At 42.6% G+C, this 20,064-nt stretch overlaps 1 protein-coding gene across 1 annotated transcript in view; it reads right to left on the reverse strand.

Annotated features, from left to right (window-relative positions):
• The window catches only part of acadvl (acyl-CoA dehydrogenase very long chain), a 39,519-nt gene extending 21,177 nt beyond the window's left edge, over positions 1-18,342 (reverse strand). Inside the window, exons 1-15 of the mRNA XM_052491722.1 lie at positions 18,041-18,342; positions 17,879-17,948; positions 14,797-14,871; positions 14,503-14,575; positions 14,337-14,401; positions 13,050-13,184; positions 10,609-10,753; positions 10,164-10,293; positions 8,831-8,956; positions 7,838-8,036; positions 7,580-7,684; positions 6,160-6,246; positions 3,063-3,125; positions 597-698; positions 260-357 (exon numbers count right to left, since the gene is read on the reverse strand). Coding sequence (XP_052347682.1) covers positions 260-357; positions 597-698; positions 3,063-3,125; positions 6,160-6,246; positions 7,580-7,684; positions 7,838-8,036; positions 8,831-8,956; positions 10,164-10,293; positions 10,609-10,753; positions 13,050-13,184; positions 14,337-14,401; positions 14,503-14,575; positions 14,797-14,871; positions 17,879-17,948; positions 18,041-18,111 — 1,544 coding nt within the window. The 5' untranslated portion in view covers positions 18,112-18,342. The remainder of the gene's footprint in view (positions 1-259; positions 358-596; positions 699-3,062; positions 3,126-6,159; positions 6,247-7,579; positions 7,685-7,837; positions 8,037-8,830; positions 8,957-10,163; positions 10,294-10,608; positions 10,754-13,049; positions 13,185-14,336; positions 14,402-14,502; positions 14,576-14,796; positions 14,872-17,878; positions 17,949-18,040) is intronic.
• Between the last annotated feature and the right edge of the window lie 1,722 nt (positions 18,343-20,064).

Below are 20,064 nucleotides of genomic sequence, written 5' to 3' on the forward strand. Positions count from 1 at the left end.
TTCTTATGTAATATATCCAGATACAATTTCAGCAGCAAGTAATGGACTGAGCCATCCCCACGGCCTCCACAATGGATCAGTCCACTCAGCTCAAATCAGACGGGTGTCTTGTACAACATGAGATTTTTTGGTATTTGTTTTTTTGCTACTGCTCGATTAAAGAGATCTCGGTCGACCAAACTATCGACTAGTCGACTAAATGGAGTCAGCCCTAGTGTGTTGACAAGTGGGCTTCTTAAACAGCATGTTACACACTGACCTCTTGGCCCTCTTGGTGATCTCTCCAGCCAGCAGCCCAGCGTTGCCCAGAGGGTTCTTCAGAGCCTTCTGTAGAGACTTCAGGTGCTTCCCTGCATCCTGGAAACAACAGGAAGATCAATACCATTCACTCTCCATATCGCACACCGACATTGAAAACGCCATAGGAATAGAATTACTACAACAGGGACATATATTGGGTAGATTGAATATGGCCTCCGGCCCACCCATCATGAGACAGTGACTTGAATGGGGATTGCCGTTCTTGTAATTCTATTTCTACTTATAAAACAAAGACAGTATGATCGTTCAGACAAAATAGGTGACATGTAGTGTACCTGGAATCCGTTGAGAGCCACAAACAGTCGGAGAATGTCGTTGGTTCCCTCAAAGATCCTGAAGATTCTAAGATCCCTCATCACCCTCTCCACACCAGAGCCCTGGATACAGACCACAGGAAACAGCCATAAGATGTCAGTCTTCAGGGCCTCCCGGGTGGCGCAGTGGTTAAGGGCGCTGTACTGCAGCGCCAGCTGTGCCACCAGAGACTCTGGGTTCAATTGGCCTTGCGTCGTCTGGGTTAGGGAGGGTTTGGCCGGTAGGGAAATCATTGTCTCATCGCGCACCAGCGACTCCTGTGGCGGGCCGGGCGCCACAGGATGCCAGGATGCCAGGTGCACGGTGTTTCCTCCGACACATTGGTGCGGCTGGCTTCCGGGTTGGATGGCGCTGTGTTAAGAAGCAGTGCGGCTTGGTTGGGTTGTGTATCGGAGGACGCGCGACTTTCTACCTTAGTCTCTCCCGAGCCCGTACGGGACTTGTAACGATGAGACAAGATAGTAGCTACTAAACAATTGGGGAGAAAGACTGGTTCGAAAAAAGTTAAATAAATAAATATAGTCATGTCTACACACCAACAATGTCCATGTAGTGATCTAAATCTATTTCTATGTAAGACATTAAACCAGGATGAAAGTAAGCTGGAAATAAATAGGGTGGGTACGCCGTAACAGTCGATCACAATAGTTAAAACTAAAGATGCCAAAAACTGTAGGCTATTATTTATCAGTCGCATGAAACATGAGCGAATGGACTTGAAAACATGTAGAACACGCTCCAAAATGCAGTGGCTGAGACGAAATTCAGTGATTTGTCATTTATTACATTCATTAGATTTTTTTGTGTGTTTTGTAACATTGAACTGCTACTAGCTACTATCTTGTCTCTTGTCTCTTCCATTCATTAAAATGGCAGGTGTACAGTATGGTTGCAGGAATTATTTTAGAGTGGACGAAAGCACGCAGGTAGGCAAGCTTACAGGAGCCTACTGAATTGATTGTTTGACAGCTCAAAACAATGTTTTAATGTTGTAGAGCTGCTCTTCTTAAACAATCCTTATTAAGAGCCGTCATTTTATTGTGAGGAACTGCAGTTTTAAATATTTTTTTTCTGTTTCGTCCTCTTATGCGAGAGATCCATCAACTTTATGACACATAAAAAAAAAGGTCATTGCAGGCTTTATCTGGGTCGCAAACAATGACTCCTCTATTTGGTTAGACATTGAGACTTCTTTTTCTAAATACTCCTTACAGGAGCTTTTATTTTTCAGAAGCTTCAAAGTCTGTAAAGGATCACTACAATAACCCCATTCCACTTAACATTCAAAGCATGGAGGAGATCAGTTCAATGTTTTTTGGGAAGGTCCAAACTAACCTCTGGATACTGGCTTTAACTTAATAAGGGCACAGGCAGACTAAATGATTTATTTGCTGATTTTATTGTCATTTGGTTGAGAAATACAGACCCCCAAAGCAGGACTTCTTCCTCTTTCTACAAGTAAGACATTATATTTTGAAGAGCACCACCTTAATTGACAACCCTGATGTGTCCGTCATTGAATTAATGCTTTTTTTCCCCACAAAGGAAAATGTCTTTAAGTTTGTTTTATGATGCTTTAAAAAGGTCCTTTTCTACTGTCAACACAGAGGGTGAAACAAGTGTGGGAGAAAGAATTGTCTGTTACTATTGATGAAGATATGTGGGAGGACATTTGGAGATATATTGTTTTAGCATCTCTATGCAATCGTACTAGAGCAATCCGGTTCAGAATAATACACAAATTGCATATATCCCCAGATCACAGACATGCTTTTATCCCAACTTCCTCTTCTCCTCAGTGTCTTAAATGTAAAACTGATACAGGCACCCAAACACATTGTAAAACAGATCAGTTCTACAAAGTATGGGGGCCATATTTAAATGATCTAGAACCTGATTTATCAGCTATTACGCTGCAAGGATTTTCTTACAATGGTGGTGGTGGTCTATTTGTTTCAGAATTACACTGTACGTTCCATGGGTTGGACCTAACTTTCTTTAAACTGAGCTTTTGTGTTTAATTTCTGACTGTATGTTCGTTTAAAATGTATGTATTGAGAGATACAATGACGGAAACAGGGTGAGAGTGGTGGGGAGAGTGGTGGGGAGGAGGAGATATATGCAGGTGTTTGTAAGTGTGCACTGTTTTTTAATCATCTCTTAATCTGGGTGGAAATTGTGAAATGACCATTTAAAAAAAAATACTGTATAAAAAAAAGTAACAAATCTTTTCTTCCAGGTCCAAAAGAGATATTATTGAATTAATAGGAATTCTATATGTCATTCTATTAGGCCCATAAAAAAAGGTTTTGTGCATTTGCATACCGGTAAGAAATTCTATCAATTTTCATGCCTGTATAAAGCACTATATTTCTATGTACGACACACACATAACCCCTCCCAACAATCCAGTGATGCAGACTCACCTTCATGAAGCCCATTCCTCCCATGACCTGGATACACTCATCAGTCACTTCCCAGGCAGCCTCCTACACGAGAGAGAGACAAGGTTATTATAGTTTTACATTTGTTTTTAATTTCTATTAGTTAAGATTATTTCGCTTTACAAAAAAACATTTCTATTTCATTTTTATATTATTTAGTTTCAGTTTGAGTGTTACGGACAGAAAATAGCCAATGCGTGAGAGGCTAGGAGTTATTTATGTGTGGTATAGTTTGTGTGTTTTTGGGGATTCACTTCCTGCCACTGTGGGGTAGTAGTGCATAAGGTGATGGGGCAAGCCACAAGTTAGGTTGGGTTTAAAGGTCGACTGAGTGAGATGACCTAGAATAGATGCACAAAGTAAACAGTAGTAGCAGGTCAATTTCCGCAACAACCGTGAAGCTAAACCTCTCTGCTGTTGCTGTCCTGTAGCGTGCGAGTTGTAGCAGCGTGAAGTAGAGGCACGGGTCTGACAGATCCGATATCCGACCCTGGACCCGAGCGGGTACGAGTCCTAAATTCTGACTTTTTGTCTCGGATCTGGGTCAGTTTGATATAATGGCCATGAGTATCAGGTATGTGCAAATAAAATGGATTTGCCGACTGGACCTGCCTGACTGAATCATGCTCAGTTAATTGAATGTGTGCGAGTGGATGAGAACTGTGTTAACGGTGTCAGCCAATTGCAACACAATAAAACGTATAGCTTATGTCCAGCTGAAACTGGTTTCGGCTGCTCACGTCACATGTTCCTGCTGAGAGCGAGTGAAAGTAGCCTTGGCTACTGTTGATAGCAAAGATGGAGGCCTTTTTCGTTTAAGTAAAATACAAGTTAGAGGAGGAAGATTATAGTGAAAAGTAGCCTATAAGGGGAATGTCCTTGGGGACAAGTTTTAGAGGACAAAGGTAAGAAGAATGTTGGCCCGGCCAAATAGAATGTGTGCTACTCGCTAATCAGGTTTGATGCAAATTTTCAAACTTATTTATTTTCGTATTTATTATCATTTGTTTTATCATTAGGCTATAATCATGACAATTATAGATGTTTTAAGAATCAAAACCAGTTCTATATATGCAAAGTGTTTTGTAGAATTTTGTTGATACATTTATAATTGGCAAAATTAAGTTTGGACTGTCATTTTAATTGTGTGCTATATTTAGTTAGAGATGGGTTAAAAATAGGGCTGTTGGAAAATAAATGGCCTTAGCAATTGCTGACATTTGTTGAGTTCTTTTGAGCCATTTTCATTGGCCAAATTAAGTTAATGTTGTGTTTGCCACAATCTAATAGAATTACCGGTAGGCCTATTGGGTTACTCTCACTCAAACCATGGAAAGGGAAAAACCTAAGGTGAGATGCAAAACTTAATGACGCAATGTAATAACCCGTTCCTATTTTCCTTATAAACATTTAACTGACTTGTAGACTTGATATTAACCTAATAAAGTGAAGAAACATTTGAAGGTTTCTTCCTCACTAACTCTCCAAGTGGGGCGAGGAAGAATGTTTTAGGCCCAACAGCATTCCAACTAACTCTCCGACAGTGAGGCGAGGAGGAATGTTTTAGGCCCAACAGCGTTCCAACTAACTCTCCGACAGTGAGGCGAGGAAGAATGTTTTAGGCCCAACAGCGTTCCAACTAACTCTCCGACAGTGAGGGGAGGAAGAATGTTTTAGGCCCAACAGCGTTCCAACTAACTCTCCGACAGTGAGGCGAGGAAGAATGTTTTAGGCCCAACAGCGTTCCAACTAACTCTCCGACAGTGAGGCGAGGAGGAATGTTTTAGGCCCAACAGCGTTCCAACTAACTCTCCGACAGTGAGGCGAGGAGGAATGTTTTAGGCCCAACACTCCGACAGTGAGCGTTTTCCAACTAACTAACTCCGACAGTGTTCCAACTAACTCTCCGACAGTGAGGGGAGGAAGAATGTTTTAGGCCCAACAGCGTTCCAACTAACTCTCCGACAGTGAGGCGAGGAGGAATGTTTTAGGCCCAACAGAGTTAACTCCATTAATCTAACAATATAATGCACATTTTATTTTTTTTAAAGCCGATTGAAAATATGCAGATTAGCCTCCTTCTGAACACCTGACAAGTAGCAGACAGGTTGCTGGATCAAATCCCCGAGCTGACAAGGTAAACATTTGTCGTTCTTCCCCTGAGCAAGGCAATTAACCCACTGTTCCCCATTCAGTTGTACAGCTGACTAGGTATCCCCCTTTCCCTAGAAAAAAATGCATGTCGGTGTTGGAAACATGGCGCTGGTATATCTAGGCCTAAACTTCTCTTCCTTTAGATTTAGATTGTAAATATTCATATCATACAGTGGACAACTAGACCTATAGGCATACAATGCCCTGTTGCATTCAGCACTCAAATCTCAGACAGCTGAACCATTGTTTTAGGAAAGTAAAAACCAATAAAACAATATGCTATAAATTTGAGTGTGCTACATAACGATTTTGATTTGTTAAAGATAGTTAAGGACACGCAACTGTGGATCATTTGGCCAATATCGCTTGTTTATTGAGGAGGTTTCTTTCCCTCTCCCTCCTCTCGAATCTGAACGGGTCTCTCAGATCCGAACCGGCACGGGTCTGTTTGGATCCGTTTATCCACGGGCCTTTTTAGGTGCGACTGCCCTCAGGTCCATTCAGAACGGTTCTGTTTAAAAAAAAAAAAATGTATTTATGTATATCTGGCCGGGTGGGAAAGCCAAGGATCCAGAACGGATCTAACTTTTTGGACACCTCTAGTGTGAAGCGCACCCGTCTTGAATAGTGCACATCTCAATGGGCTTTTGTTAAGTCAAGCCTTTCAAAAGTGGGTTGCATTCTGGGCAGGCAACTTGTCTTACAGTCAGAAAACACACTAAATCTTATTAGAGTATTTACAGTCTTATGCTGGATCAATCAATACATATTCTGACGGATTCAAATATACATTGTGTGTCCTGCAGTTTCTTAACCAAGTGCATTCATTTTGCAATGCATCTTATGGAATATTTACACAATTGAAGTATTAGTTGTGAGATGCTTAAAAGAGGACAGGATAAAACCCAGACAGTGCTGTACTCACAGAGGCAAAGATTTTGCTGATGGCCGCTTCGATGTGGTAGTCTTTTGATCCACTGTCCATGTTCCCACTGATCATGTAGGCCATGGACTGAAAGAAAAGGGGAGGGGAGAAGAGGACATGACAATCCCAAACAGGATACCAAAATAAGCTCCCCGTCATCAAGGCAAAGGGAGGCCACTCTGAAGAATGTCAAATATAAAATAGATTTTTGGATTTGTTTAACACTTTCTTGGTTACTACATGATTCCATATTTGTTATTTCATAGTTGTGATGTCTTCACTATTATTTTACGATGTAGAGAATTGTAAAAAGAAAGAAAAACCCTTGAATGAGTAGGTGTCCAAACTTTCGACTGGTACTGTACCTACATGTACGTACGGTCACAAGATTCAGGCCTCCTTATTGTTTATAGAATTTCTAAGTAAACAGCTGGAGGCAGGGCTTTTTCTCCTATAGAACAACATTTTTTATGGAATGGTTTGCCGATCTTTACTGAACTCATCTCTGTAGTAGGTCCTGTGATTGAATGTAGTCTGACCTCTGACCCTATTATGTGGGCTGAGTCACTGGCTTGCTAGTGCTCTTCCATGCTGACCCTACATTTACATTTACATTTAAGTCATTTAGCAGACGCTCTTATCCAGAGCGACGGGTGCATCACGTCTTGCCAGGCTTTTTTCGCTATACTCGACTTGAGTGGGTTGAGTCAGTGACGTGACCTTCCTGTCCTGTTTTGTAAGTATGCTCACTCTTAAGTATGCTCACTATTGAATCTTGAAGAACAATCTGGCCTTAATGGCCATATTCTGTTATAATCTCTACCGGGCACAGTCAGAAGAGAACTGACCACATCTCAGAGTCTGGTTCCCCTCTAGATTCCTGCCTTCCTAGGGAGTTTTTCAGAGCCACCGTGCTTTTACATCTGCATTGCTTGCTGTTTGGGGTTTTAGGCTGGATTTCTGTACAGCACTTTGTGACATCTGATGATGTTCTATAAACACATTTGGTTGATTGAGTAATGGATTATGATGTGCATTATGCGATTGCTTCAGTCTTTCTGCCAGTGGCTGTAAGTAGACAATGCACAGGTGGCGCCTTAATTGGGGAGGATGGGCTCGTGGTAAAGGCTGGAGCGGAATAGAATGGAATGGTTTCAAATACATCAAACACATGGTCTCCAGGTATTTGATGCCATTCAACTTGGTCCGTTCCAGCCAATATTATGAGCCGTCACCCCCCAAGCAGCCTCCACTGATACCATGTCAGCTGAAGTGTGGTGAGCATTCTGGTGGTTGAGGAGAGTGGTGGTGGTTGAGGTGGTGGTTGAGGAGAGTTTCTCCTCATACTATGTAAAAGAGCATTGAGTGTGTGGAAAAGCAAGATATAAATTGATCATCAATCAATAGATAGTCTGTGTACCTCAGTGACATATTGCAGCATAGTCATGCGTGCCAACTTCTCCTGGATAGCTCCATAGGTGTGGATCTTACTGCCAAACTGGACCCTGTTGGCTGCATGGTCCACCTGGGCAAAGAGACAGGACAGGCGTCAGTATGGGAGGTCAAGAAGTGCTAAAACCAACACAGTAACAGAGCTTCAATGAGACTAGACAGACTCAACTGAAGGGCAAATAGGTGGTAACACTTTATTTGGATAGTCCCACACAGCGTTACTCACAGCCTGGGTGATGACTCCCTTCATGGTGCCGGAGAGGGCGGCGGCCATGCCGAAGCGCCCGTTGTTGAGGATGGCCATGGCCACCTTGAAGCCGCCACCTACCTCTCCCAGGACATTCTCAATGGGTACCGGGACGTTCTCAAAGTACACCTCCGCCGTGTTGGATGCCTTAATGCCCATCTTCTTCTCAGGGGGACCGCTGGAGGAGGTAGAAGGTAAGGAAATGTCAACGATACACGTCGTCACGTTGTTGTGTCTCATCTACCTTAGATTAATGCATTGACAATATGTCACCTGGATAAGAGTGTTTGTTTAGGGCCTCCCGAGTGGAGCAGCGGTCTAAGGCACTGCGTCGCAGTGGCGTCACTACAGACCCGGGATGGATCCCGGGCTGTCACAACCGGCCATGACCTGGAGTCTCATAGGGCAGCGCACAATTGACCCCGCATCGTCCGGGTTAGGGGAAGGTTTGGCCGGGGTGGCTTCACTTGGCTCATCGTGCTCTTGCGACTCCTCGAGGCGGGTGTTTCCTCTGACACATTGGTGCACCTGGCTTCCGGGTTAAGCGAATGGGAGTTAAGGAGCGCGGTTTGGCAGGTCATGTTTCGGAGGACGCATGACTCGACCTTGGCCTCTCCCGAGCCCGTTGGGGAGTTGCAGCGATGAGACAAGATCGTAATTGAAAAATGGGGGGGTGTATACGAAAAGTGGTTGCTTAAAGCCCGAAATTAAAACGTTTTTGTTTTGTCTTTTAGTCTGCAACTTCTTTAAAATGTGGATGTGCATCTTCAGGACAAAAACGTCTTAAAATATTCACTAAAAACAAGACTATGGACAGACAGCAAATATAGAGACTGGGAAAACCGAGACAATCATGTGAAGCTTCTAACAAGAAACATACAGTACATACTCTTACATAAAATCCCCCATTTGAGACCTCCCTCTTCCAATCCCACCCTTTCTCCATCACCCATCCCTCCATCCACCACTCACTGTGTCACTCCTCCGAAGCTCCTCTCCACAATAAAGGCTGTGATTTTGTCTTTCATTTGTCCTGTCTTCTCATCCATCATGGGCATCTTGGCAAACACTGTGAAGATCTCAGCCAGACCACCATTACTGACAACACAGACACAGAGTCAGGATAAGTCAAAGAAAACAATAGCAATACTGTATACAACCACAACTCTATATTAGGACCCCCCCCCCCCTCCTCCCTCAGAACAGCCTTAATTCGTCAGGGCATGGGCTCCACAAGGTTTCGAAAGCATTCCACAGAGATGATGGCCCAATGTTCCAATGCTTCTACAGTCGTTGGCTGGATGTCTTTTGGAAAACTGTGGAGCATAAAAAAAAACCCAGCAGTGTTGCCGTTCTTTACACACTCAAACTGGTGCGCCTGGCACCTACTACCATACCCGTTCTAACGCACTTAAATATGTTGTTATCTTGCCCATTCACCCTCTGAATGGCACACATACACAATCCATGTCTCAATCGTCTCAGGTCTTGATCTTTTCTCGTCCTTCACCTAAACGGATTTAACAGGTGAAATCAACAAGGGACCATAGCTTTCAGTCTATGTCATGCAAAGAGCAACTGTTATAAAGCCAGAATGACTTACAAAACCATTTTTCCCCCTCCTATCACCCAAAGCTGACAAGAGACTACATGACTCCATTTTATCCCATCTAACTACTATCACATTTCCTTTTCTTTGTCTGTAGACTGCAATTCAGCATGTACAGTTCAATGACCCCAAGCATACTTCCAAAGTTGTGGCAAAATGGCTTAAGGACAACAAAGTCAAGGTATTGGAGTGGCCATCACAAAGCCCTGACCTCAATCCCATAGAGAATTTGTGGGATGAACTGAAAAGGCGTGTGCGAGCAAGGAGGCCTACAAACCTGACTCAGTTACACCAGCTCTGTCAGGAGGAATGGGCCAAAATTCACCCAACTTATTGTGGGAAGCTTGTGGAAGGCTACCCGAAACATTTGACCCAAGTTAAAAGGCAATGCTACCAAATACTAATTGAGTGCATGTAAACTTCTGAGCCACTGGGAATGTGATGAAAGAAATAAAATAATAAATGTTCTACTGTTATTCTGACATTTCACATTTGTAAAATAAAGTGGTGAGCCTAACGGACCTAAGACAGGGGACTTTTACTAGAATTAAATGTTATGAATTGTGAAAACTGAGTTTAAATGTATTTGGCTGTGTATGTAAACTCCCAATGTAGCTATGACTGTGTACAGGACATAAACCACACAGTGTTTGCGCCATACTAAATGATAGCACAATGTTGGTGGTCCTGCAGTACCTGATCCAGATCTTGCCCCCATTGAGGATGTAGTGTTTTCCACAGGGAGAGAGGGTAGCGAGGGTCTTTATGGACGCAGCGTCAGAGCCACTGGCGGGTTCAGTCAGACAGAAAGCAGCCAGGGTCTCACCTAGATAAAAGAAGAGGAAGAAAAAGAGAATTCAGGCCAACAGATTTGAAATGCCTTATACGTGGAATTACAGTCTAGGTATAACAATACATAGGCAGAACCAAATAAAATGACTGTAAGAGAGAGCAACAACAAAAGCCTCTTTATTTTACCTTTATTTAACTAGGAAAGTCGGTTAAGAACAAAATGTTATTTTCAATGACGGCCTACTGGGGATCAGTGGGTTAAGCGCCTTGTCAGGGGCAGGAGGTCAAATTTGTACCTTGTCAGCTCGGGGATTTGACCACTAGGCTGCCTGCCGCCTCTCTCACTCACCTGTGGCCAGCTTGGGCAGGTATTTCTCCTTCTGGGCGGGACTACCAACCAGCAGGATGCCCTTGAAACCGATGGACTGGTGGGCACCCAGAGTGATGCCAACCCCCAGGTCGTGCTGGCCCACGATCTCCACCAGCCTGGCATACTGTTCAATAAAAAAAAGGAGGTTAAAACATTAGTGTACTTAATTTACACAGTACTCTGACAGTCTGGTGTACTATTGTCAGAGGACACAAAGGTTAAAAAACAGCTGAGTCTTGAAGGTTATTTTGCTGCCATCCTTATCAAGAGCAACATACATAGCTCAGTTTATTGAGGACTTGTTTCGACATGGATATTCTACCACACAATACCAATAATGACAAAGCAAATACAGGCTTTTAGAAATGTGTACAAATGTATATATATATTTTTTTTAAGTAAATATCACATTGACATAAGTATTCAGACCATTTACTCAGTACTTTGTTGAAGAACCTTTAGCAGCAATTACAGCCTTGAGTCTTCTTCCGTATGACGCTACAAGCTTGGCACACCTGTATTTGGAGAGTTTCTCCCCATTCTTCTCTGCCAATCCTCTCAAGCTCGGTCATGTTGGATGGGGAGTATTGCTGTACAGCTATTTTCAGGTCAAGAGATGTTCGATCGGGTTCAAGTTCAGGCTAGGCCACTCAAGGACATCCAGAGACTTGTCCTGATGCCACTCCTGTGTCGTCTTGGCTGTGTGCTTATGGTTGGGGCGGTAGGGTAACCTAGTGGTTAGAGTGTTGGACTAGTAACCGGAAGGATGCAAGTTCAAATCCCCGAGCTGACAAGGTACAAATCTGTCGTTCTGCCCCTGAACAGGCAGTTAACCCACTGTCCCTAGGCATTTGAAAATAAGAATTTGTTCTTAACTGACTTGCCTAGTTAAATAAAGGTTATAGTTTTGTTTAAATGCCTAGTTAAATGAAGCTAAATAAATAAATAGGGTTGTTGTTCTGTTGGAAGGTGAAACTTTGCCCCAGTCTGTCCTGAGTGCTCTGGGGCAGGTTTTCATCAAGGATCTCTCTGTACTTCGTTCCTTTCATCTATCCCTCAATCCTGACTCGTCTCCCAGTCCCTGCCGCTGAAAAACATGCCCACAGCAAGATGCTGCCACCACCATGCTTCACCGTAGGGATGGTGCCAGGTTTCCTCCAGACGTGACGCTTGGCATTCAGGTCAGAAAGAGTTCAATCTTGGTTTCATCAGACCAGAGAATCTTGTTTCTCATGGTCTGAGAGTCTTCGGGTGCCTTTTGACAAACTCCAATCGGGCTGTCGTGCCTTTTACTGAGGAGGGGCTTCCATCTGGCCACTGTACCATAAAGGCACCTGAGAGTGGTGCAGAGATGGTTGTCCTTCTGGAAGGTTATCAGAGGAAATCCAGAGCTCTGTCAGAGTGACCATCGAGTTCGTGGTCACCTCCCTGACCAAGGTCTTTCGCTTTCTCAGTTTGGCCTGACGGCCAGCTCTATGGAGAATCTTGGTGGTTCCAAACCTCTTCCATTTAAGAATTATGGAGGCCACTGTGTTCTTGGGGACCTTCAATGCTGAAGACATGTTTTGGTACCCTTTCCCAGATCGGTGCCTCGACACAATTGGATTTTGCTCTGACATGCAACTATGGGACCCTATATAGACATACGTGTGCCTTTCCAAATCATGTCCAATCAATTGAATTTATCAGGTTGTAGAAAGATCTCAAGGATGATCAATGGACACAGGATGACCCTAAGCTTAATTTCGAGACTCAAAGCAAAAGGTCTGAATACTTACGGAAATAAGGTGTTTGTTTTTTTATTTAATAATTTAGCAAACATTTCTAAAACCCTGTTTTCGATTTGTCATTATGGGGTATTGTGTGTAGATTGCTGAGGATTAAAATATTTATTTAATCCATTTTAGAATAAGGCTGTAACATAACAAAATGTGTGGGGGGGGGGGGGATCAAGGGGTCTGAATACTTTCCAAAGGCACTGTATATGCATCATTGCACACGTGTGCTGGTATTTCTGCTGACCTGTGTATTATGTGTTGGTACAGTACTCTGAATAGACTGTGTTCTTGCTGTATAGAGGTAAAAGGGTATCCCTGCTTACCTGCGTCCTGGTTGGGGTATTGCTCTTAAGGTGTGTGTGTGTCTGTCTGTGTCCCTATGTGTTACTCCCCCAGGTAAGTGTGTGTTTTTAACTATGCTTGTTGGGAACCAGAATTCCCCACGTCAATAGTAAACAAACAACATTTTGACCAAATAGGGACATTTTGTTATCCCCACAAGGTCAAATGCTATTTCAATGGGGTTTAGTGTTAGAAACTAGGGTATGGGTTAGGGAAATATAATTTTGGGGAATTGTGTGTCCCCACAAGGTTAGTTGTACAAGACTGTGTGTGTATAGAGATAAAGGTGTATGTTCTCACCTGTGTGTTGGTAAGGCCCACGCCCCCAAGGTCCTGGGGGACCTGCAGACCAAAGGCCCCCATCTCTTTCAGGCTTTCCATGGTGCTGTCCTCCACCTTCTCCAGGGAGTCATTCTTTGCTGGGTCATTCACCTCCTACAGCATACCATATATACAGTTGAAGTCAGAAGTTTACCTACACTTTCATCTGTGAAGAGCACAGGGCGCCAGTGGCGAATTTGCCAATCTTGGTGTTCTCTGGCAAATGCCAAACGTCCTGCACGGTGTTGGGCTGTAAGCACAACCCCCACCTGTGGACGTCGGGCCCTCATACCACCCTCATGGAGTCTGTTTCTGACCGTTTGAGCAGACACGTGCACATTTGTGGCCTGCATGAGGTCATTTTGCAGGGCTCTGGCAGTGCTCCTCCTTGCCCTCCTACGGCCTCCTCCACGTCTCCTGATGTACTGGCCTGTCTCCTGGTAGCGCCTCCATGCTCTGGACACTACGCTGACAGACACAGCAAACCTTCTTGCCACAGCTCACATTGATGTTCCATCCTGGATGAGCTGCACTACCTGAGCCACTTGTGTGGGTTGTAGAATCCGTCTCATGCTACCACTAGAGTGAAAGCACTGCCAGCATTCAAAAGTGACCAAAACATCAGCCAGGAAGCATAGGAACTGAGAAGTGGTCTGTGGTCCCCACCTGCAGAACCACTCCTTTATTGGGGGTGTCTTGCTAAGTGCCTATAATTTCCACCTGTTGTCTATTCTATTTGCACAACAGCATGTGAAATGTATTGTCAATCAGTGTTGCTTCCTAAGTGGACAGTTTGATGTCACAGAAGTGTGATTGACTTGGAGTTACATTGTGTTGTTTAAGTGTTCCCTTTATTTCTTTTGAGCAAATATAAATAGGTTGTGTATATATATATATATATATATATATATATATATATATATTTATTTATTTATTTATTCTACAGCACCCACGAGCCAGCCCGAGAGACAGAGGTCAGTTACAACCTGGGCCACCTGGGCCATGTTCAGTAGTATTGAAATGGAGGAATACGGTCCAATACAGACAATAATATAACAGATCATCAAAACTATCTGAACTTGTCCAATAAGAAACATTTTGCTACGGTGTTCCCTAATGAAGGTGACCCTGATGACAAATCTAGTGGCAGTAAAGAAATTTAGCTTGAATAACTTAGAGGAAATATGTGTTGTGGTTTACTACTACTTTGTAAAATAAAATAAACATTTGGTCACAAAAACAAGAAAAAGGTGAATTGAAACTCACTTCAAAGAATTTGGAAACGGGTGGGACTAACTCCTGGAGGAACTGGGTCTGCTCCTCGTTCATCACTGGAAAACAGCAAAAAGCCCACGACCGTTAGATGTTCCAACATGTCTCCTTTACATCATCGCTAAGTGGCTGCATAACAATACATGACTAGTCCATTCACCTGAGGGGAAGGGAAAGACCTGCGAGGGGTTGATCTGGCCCTTGAACATGTTGACGGCGAAAGACTGGGACTCCTACAAGAGATACATGGGGTCATGTTGATATATCATCAACTGTCACACAAAAAAAAGCAGGAAATGCACACTGTACTTCCTAATGCATTTCAGAGGGATCAGTCATAATTGTTGATCTTGAACTTTAAAACATGGAGACCCAAACAGTAGCCACATCCAGTATGGACAACCTCAGTGAAGCAGTATTCTATAGGGAGGAAGGCTGATCTAAGAACACATACCACGCTCTGTGCCTTCTTGGCAGTGGCTGCCTTGGTTGCCGTGGTGGTGCCAACAGCCTGCTTGTCCAGTACTGCCTGTAGAGAGACAAACACAAACAAGCAATGTCATACAGAGAGAAGAGATTACAACCATAGAAATATAATCTCATCATAGTTCTATGGTTACAATATGTTAGAGAGATAGGGACTGAAAGAAGTGAATTTCCGAGGGATTATTGATAGTTAGGATCAGGATAATTGAATGGAGTGGTACAGTACTTTAGACAGGGGAAATGGGCAACAATCACGAAGGGGTTTGTGAAAGCTACAGTAGGAGACCCTGCTCCTATACACAATGATTAAATATGAAAGAAACAATATATTACTCTTAAGAATCTGAGTGTTCATTTAAAAACAAGGCAACATTAAACATGTCCCCCCACGAATGATGCCACGCCCCAGGGTGTCTTGGGTCCAATTAGTGACAACAATTTAAGCTCAAAATGGGACATATACTTGATACAAGTTCAGAATTTCAGTTGATTACTATAGTACCACCCTTGGGCCCATCAGTGTAATTTTGTAAATTACAGATATCTTATGGCAAGACACATCATTCACCCAAAAGTTGTCAAAATCAGGCCAGTGGTGTCTGGGATGTCGAGTGGGTTAGCACGACTCGTAGCTTTAAGTGTTTATCACAGAATTGTTCATGGCAGAAAATCCATCATGGTGGACCGTATGGGTCCATGAGGAAAATGTGTTCCTTGTGAGGAGAGGGACCTATTGTCGCATTCAAGACACCTGGGAACTCCGGAGAAGGAAAAAAGAAGAAACTCCAACTGGGATTTTTTTGTGAACGGTCATCCAACTCAAAATTCCAAGTCGGAAACTTGGGCCTCTTTCTAGAGCTCTGACTTTACGACCTGGAGATCACTGACATCATGATTTGACCTCTCTCCCAGTTGAAGTGAAAGCACCATATGTACCGAATTTCATGACTTTAGATCAAACGGGGTGAGGGGCGTGACCTTTTCATGTATGCATTTTCAATCACTTGTTATAGCGCCACCATCTGGTCTACCAGTGATATTTTGTAAGTGCCAGATATCTATGGCAACAATAGCCCATCACTTGTGAATGATGCCCAGCTTAAGGCAAAAACAGCCCAATGCCTTTTTTTTTTGTTGCAACTTTTACAAATCATCGCACACCTCATGTAGCCCAGCCCATAGGCCTATATGTTTTGATAAGGTTTGTATCACAACTCAAGTGGCCGAATAACTTCTTAAAATTAAGCACATTAATCCGCTTACAATGGGTGTAGAGTCTAACTGGCATACCTACCCAGAGCATGAGTTTCAAGTTAGGGGAAGATCATTTTCACCATGAGAATGCACCTTTATAATAAAAGCGTTACATGCATAATCGCAATTGGGTCACTTTTGATAATGGTGTTTTCAAGCTAATGGTACATTCACACTTCGAGCCTATCGCCGTGTGCGCATTGCTGTGCTTATAATGTGTAGAAATAGCCTAATAGCTGGTCAACTTTTTAAGCTAAGCGTTCTGATGTTGTGTCAGCCACATTGCGTAAAATATGTTTTTTGATGTTAGAATTGGTATTCATTTGGGATCTATCGCATCGAAACAACTGTCCCAGACTATGTTTGGAATATTTATTTCTCCCATAGAATAGAATAGTTGACCTTTGTACTATGGGGATAGTAGATTGACATAGGCTAGGGCTTTTGCTGTTCGTTAGGCCTACTCATCTTGTTGGCTGACGAAAAGTAAATGTGGACAGTTCTTTCAATATGCACCTGGGAATGGGATAAGGACATGTGCAGTTGCCGTCCCCGATATGTCAGTATTCACACGCTTAGCATGTGAGAAAGACCCAATCGTGTGACAGAGACCCATGTGAATGATAGGTGCTTTGGCACGCAGCCAGGAGAAGGGAATTATAATTTTTTTTTTTCAGCCCAAGGGCACAATGGCCACTAACCGCAAAAAGTATGGATTTTTTTAGGGGGCATTACGGCCACACATATAGATGATGCAGCTGGGAAATTTGAGGCATTATCAAGTGCTTGTCAAATTGTGAATGAGGGACTGATGAAGTGTGTACAGCCTGCACTAAAAACAACAACAAAGTAGAGCTCATGCCTTTGATGTGACTTTTTTCAAATCCTCATTACCTCTCATCATGCAGCCTTACAATGCATTAAAAATCAAAAGCATATAGCCCAGCATATGTATGACAACTAAAGTTACATAACTCTAAATGAAGCATATTGGAGTACTTGTTTCTTTGTTAACACTCAACACAGAAGTCACATCTGCGCACTTCCTCAAATAGTTTGGAGAAAATATCCTTTATGATAGCCACATTAGCAGCTAATTAGCGTTTCATTTTTGGGAGGTGAATACAGGGACATATATTGATTTTTTTAAAAAATCACATTGTCTGAGAGAGATTTACATGGTTATCATAACGTCACGCCAGGGTAAGCCTACAACCAACAGCCCTTATTTGAAGTGTTTCTACAATCCCCTATGGGAAAAATGTATGGTGGAAAAACAATTGGAACCATTTCCCTGTTTGACCACCAGGTTTTATGGTTATTATGACTCATACTGTGGTACTCTATTGACATGGTCATTGGTCAGACACATGTACTGTGTGACCTGGCTGTGTCCTGCTGTCCCCTGTCTATCATTGAATTGAAATAGAACTCAGCGCCACCTATAACCTAGATTTTAGTCACGTGAGTCCACGGTGAACTTTCCCCCACTTCTCGATGCTATTACATATCCTAATGGATATGGTAGGTTACCTCCACTGGAAGCAATGTCATCCTTTTATCAGTTACGCTTATCTCATTTGGATAACATTTTATTAATACAACATTATGACGCAGCATGGTTTGTTTCAACACCTGAACACATAACCCATGAGCTGTCAAGATGGCAACATAAACGCCCCTGTTTAGAATAATCACTGTTACAATGTTTGATCATTGATACAATGTGTTCAATTTTAGCACGAAAACGAGTGCGTGGCTGTGAGTGTTGTGTTTTATGACAGCGCACTGCCTACCTCCGCGGCCTGAGAAGAAGCATAGAGGCGGGCATTCTGCGTGGCTGCTGCTCCGATCTGCTTCTGAATCCTACACGAATACAAATACGAATTGAAAAAGATTGAATGTATATAAATACATCGTTTTAAAGCTGTTTTGTCAGTGAGAATGCATTTACTTACCCGGAAAAAGCAGGGGAGATACGAAGTGCTGTGCACAAAGCAGGAGTCAAACTCACTTTGCCCAAAAGCATATTGAACGACCGCCTTAACTATCTATAGAATTAGGTTAAAGAGATATGTTTGATATTGTGTCCCGAATCAGCGCTCCAAATGGACGAATTTGTCCTTCTGAGTCAAAATCTGTGACTTATTCAAGTAGGCTGCTGCCGTTGTGTAACCTAGAAAAAATTACACTGAAGAAAATGGCCAGAGCATAGAAAGAGTATTCTAGACACACCAGCTGCCTGTCTGACCGGGTCTAGACAGCGCATACGGAAGACTTGTCTAGATTCTTGGAATCTATGCACAGGACACAGCGGAAATACGGAAGTGTAGGCTGCATAGAGTGACGAGGTGGAGGAGGAGCTCCGTAGACTCTTCCTGTCCAGAGGTAATTTAGCAATTCATTGTAGCTCTGTAGAGTCTCTATTTTATCTACTTTTCTCGAGCCATTTAGCTTGTTCCATTCCTGGATTACTCATTAAACTAATACATTCCGATTTAAATCAACAAATGCGATAGTTTAAAAAAGGTTAAGGGGCATAGGCTGTGTTGGCAAAATCACTACATATCCCATCCAGTTGTCATAGTTCCAAGACCAGTCAGAAACGTCCAGGTACGCAAATGACTCCTGTGGAACTCAAAACTGAATTTGCATCCAGATTAACGCCTTGATCACGCCGACTGTGTTTCGCGCAAAATGGTACACAGCATCATCTGAATATGTGTGCAACAAAAGTTCATCATTCACCTTCTGCTACAATTTCTGCAAGGCTAATGCCGCATTCCATACTTCTGATTTACCAATATTCTGTTGGTGTAATCAAGGTGTAAACAGCAATATAATCATTGTTTTACCACAGGACAGATAAACTGAACCAGTCATGACTATTCACCAAAACAATAAATAATTGTCAAGTTTCTTTCCAGCGAATTTCTAAGTTACATGATTGTATAACTAGGAGTTTTGAAGATGAGGGTGCAGTATTTATGAGGCGTGGCAATGTGGATGAAAAATAGTTGTAGTTTTTATCCAATTAATATTTCCTATTACATGACAAGATACAACTCGAGTAAAGAGTCCTGCCTCTTTTATTTTATTTGAATCTGAAATCAAACAATTTTATTTTTGTCTAAGGAAACATTACATAACGACAAATTGAATAACCAATAATTTGAATAATCAATCATTTGATTATTAAAATATTGTGTTTTTAATTATCGGTTCTGGTTCAAGCCATACTCTTAAGTTTTGACCAATTAATAGTCGTGGCTTCCTGACAACACAGAACATGATAAATGGGTTGTTTTCATGTTTTTGATCTGATATTGTTACAGTTTTTTTTCTCATTTATGTTTTGAAGTTGGACTTTAGCACGTATAGCTAAAGTCCAACACGTATCTGCCCAAAGATACGCGTGTGAACAATAGTGATGTGCAGATCGCGAACGATTCGTTCTTTTTGAACCACTCATTTTACTGACTCAAGAGTCATTATTCTTTTTTTCTGAGTGACTGGTTCATTTTAGTCACTAATTCTTTTGACCTTCTTGCTGGCTGGAATGAATTCTACAGCAGGATTAAAGTGTATTGATGCTTGTTCCGAACATGTGGTCCAGAGGCTCTGTGTGGAGAATGTGACAATTGCAGAGCCTCCGAGGCTTGCGAAGGCCGAATCGAGCTCAGTATGGTGATGCCATGAGCCTCCCAGATTTTGTAACAATGTGGAGGGCTCCACATAGCTCTGTATTGACATGATTTGGTGATAGTAGATGGGGGCGTTACATCCTGTATAAAAGCAAATTAGCTTCCTTGACAACAGACATGGAGAACTTTACCGAAAAGGCTATTAGAACAAGTTCACAAAAAAATACATCTGAAGTTGTGTGGAAGGTGGGAGGACTGGGGGGGGATATACTTGTCCCAATGGCAACGAAACTCAAAAGGGGTGATGATATTCATTAACAATCATTTTGCTTCTAATG

This window comes from Oncorhynchus keta, chromosome 33, assembly GCF_023373465.1.
Source record: "Oncorhynchus keta strain PuntledgeMale-10-30-2019 chromosome 33, Oket_V2, whole genome shotgun sequence".
In the NCBI taxonomy this organism is placed as follows: domain Eukaryota; kingdom Metazoa; phylum Chordata; class Actinopteri; order Salmoniformes; family Salmonidae; genus Oncorhynchus; species Oncorhynchus keta.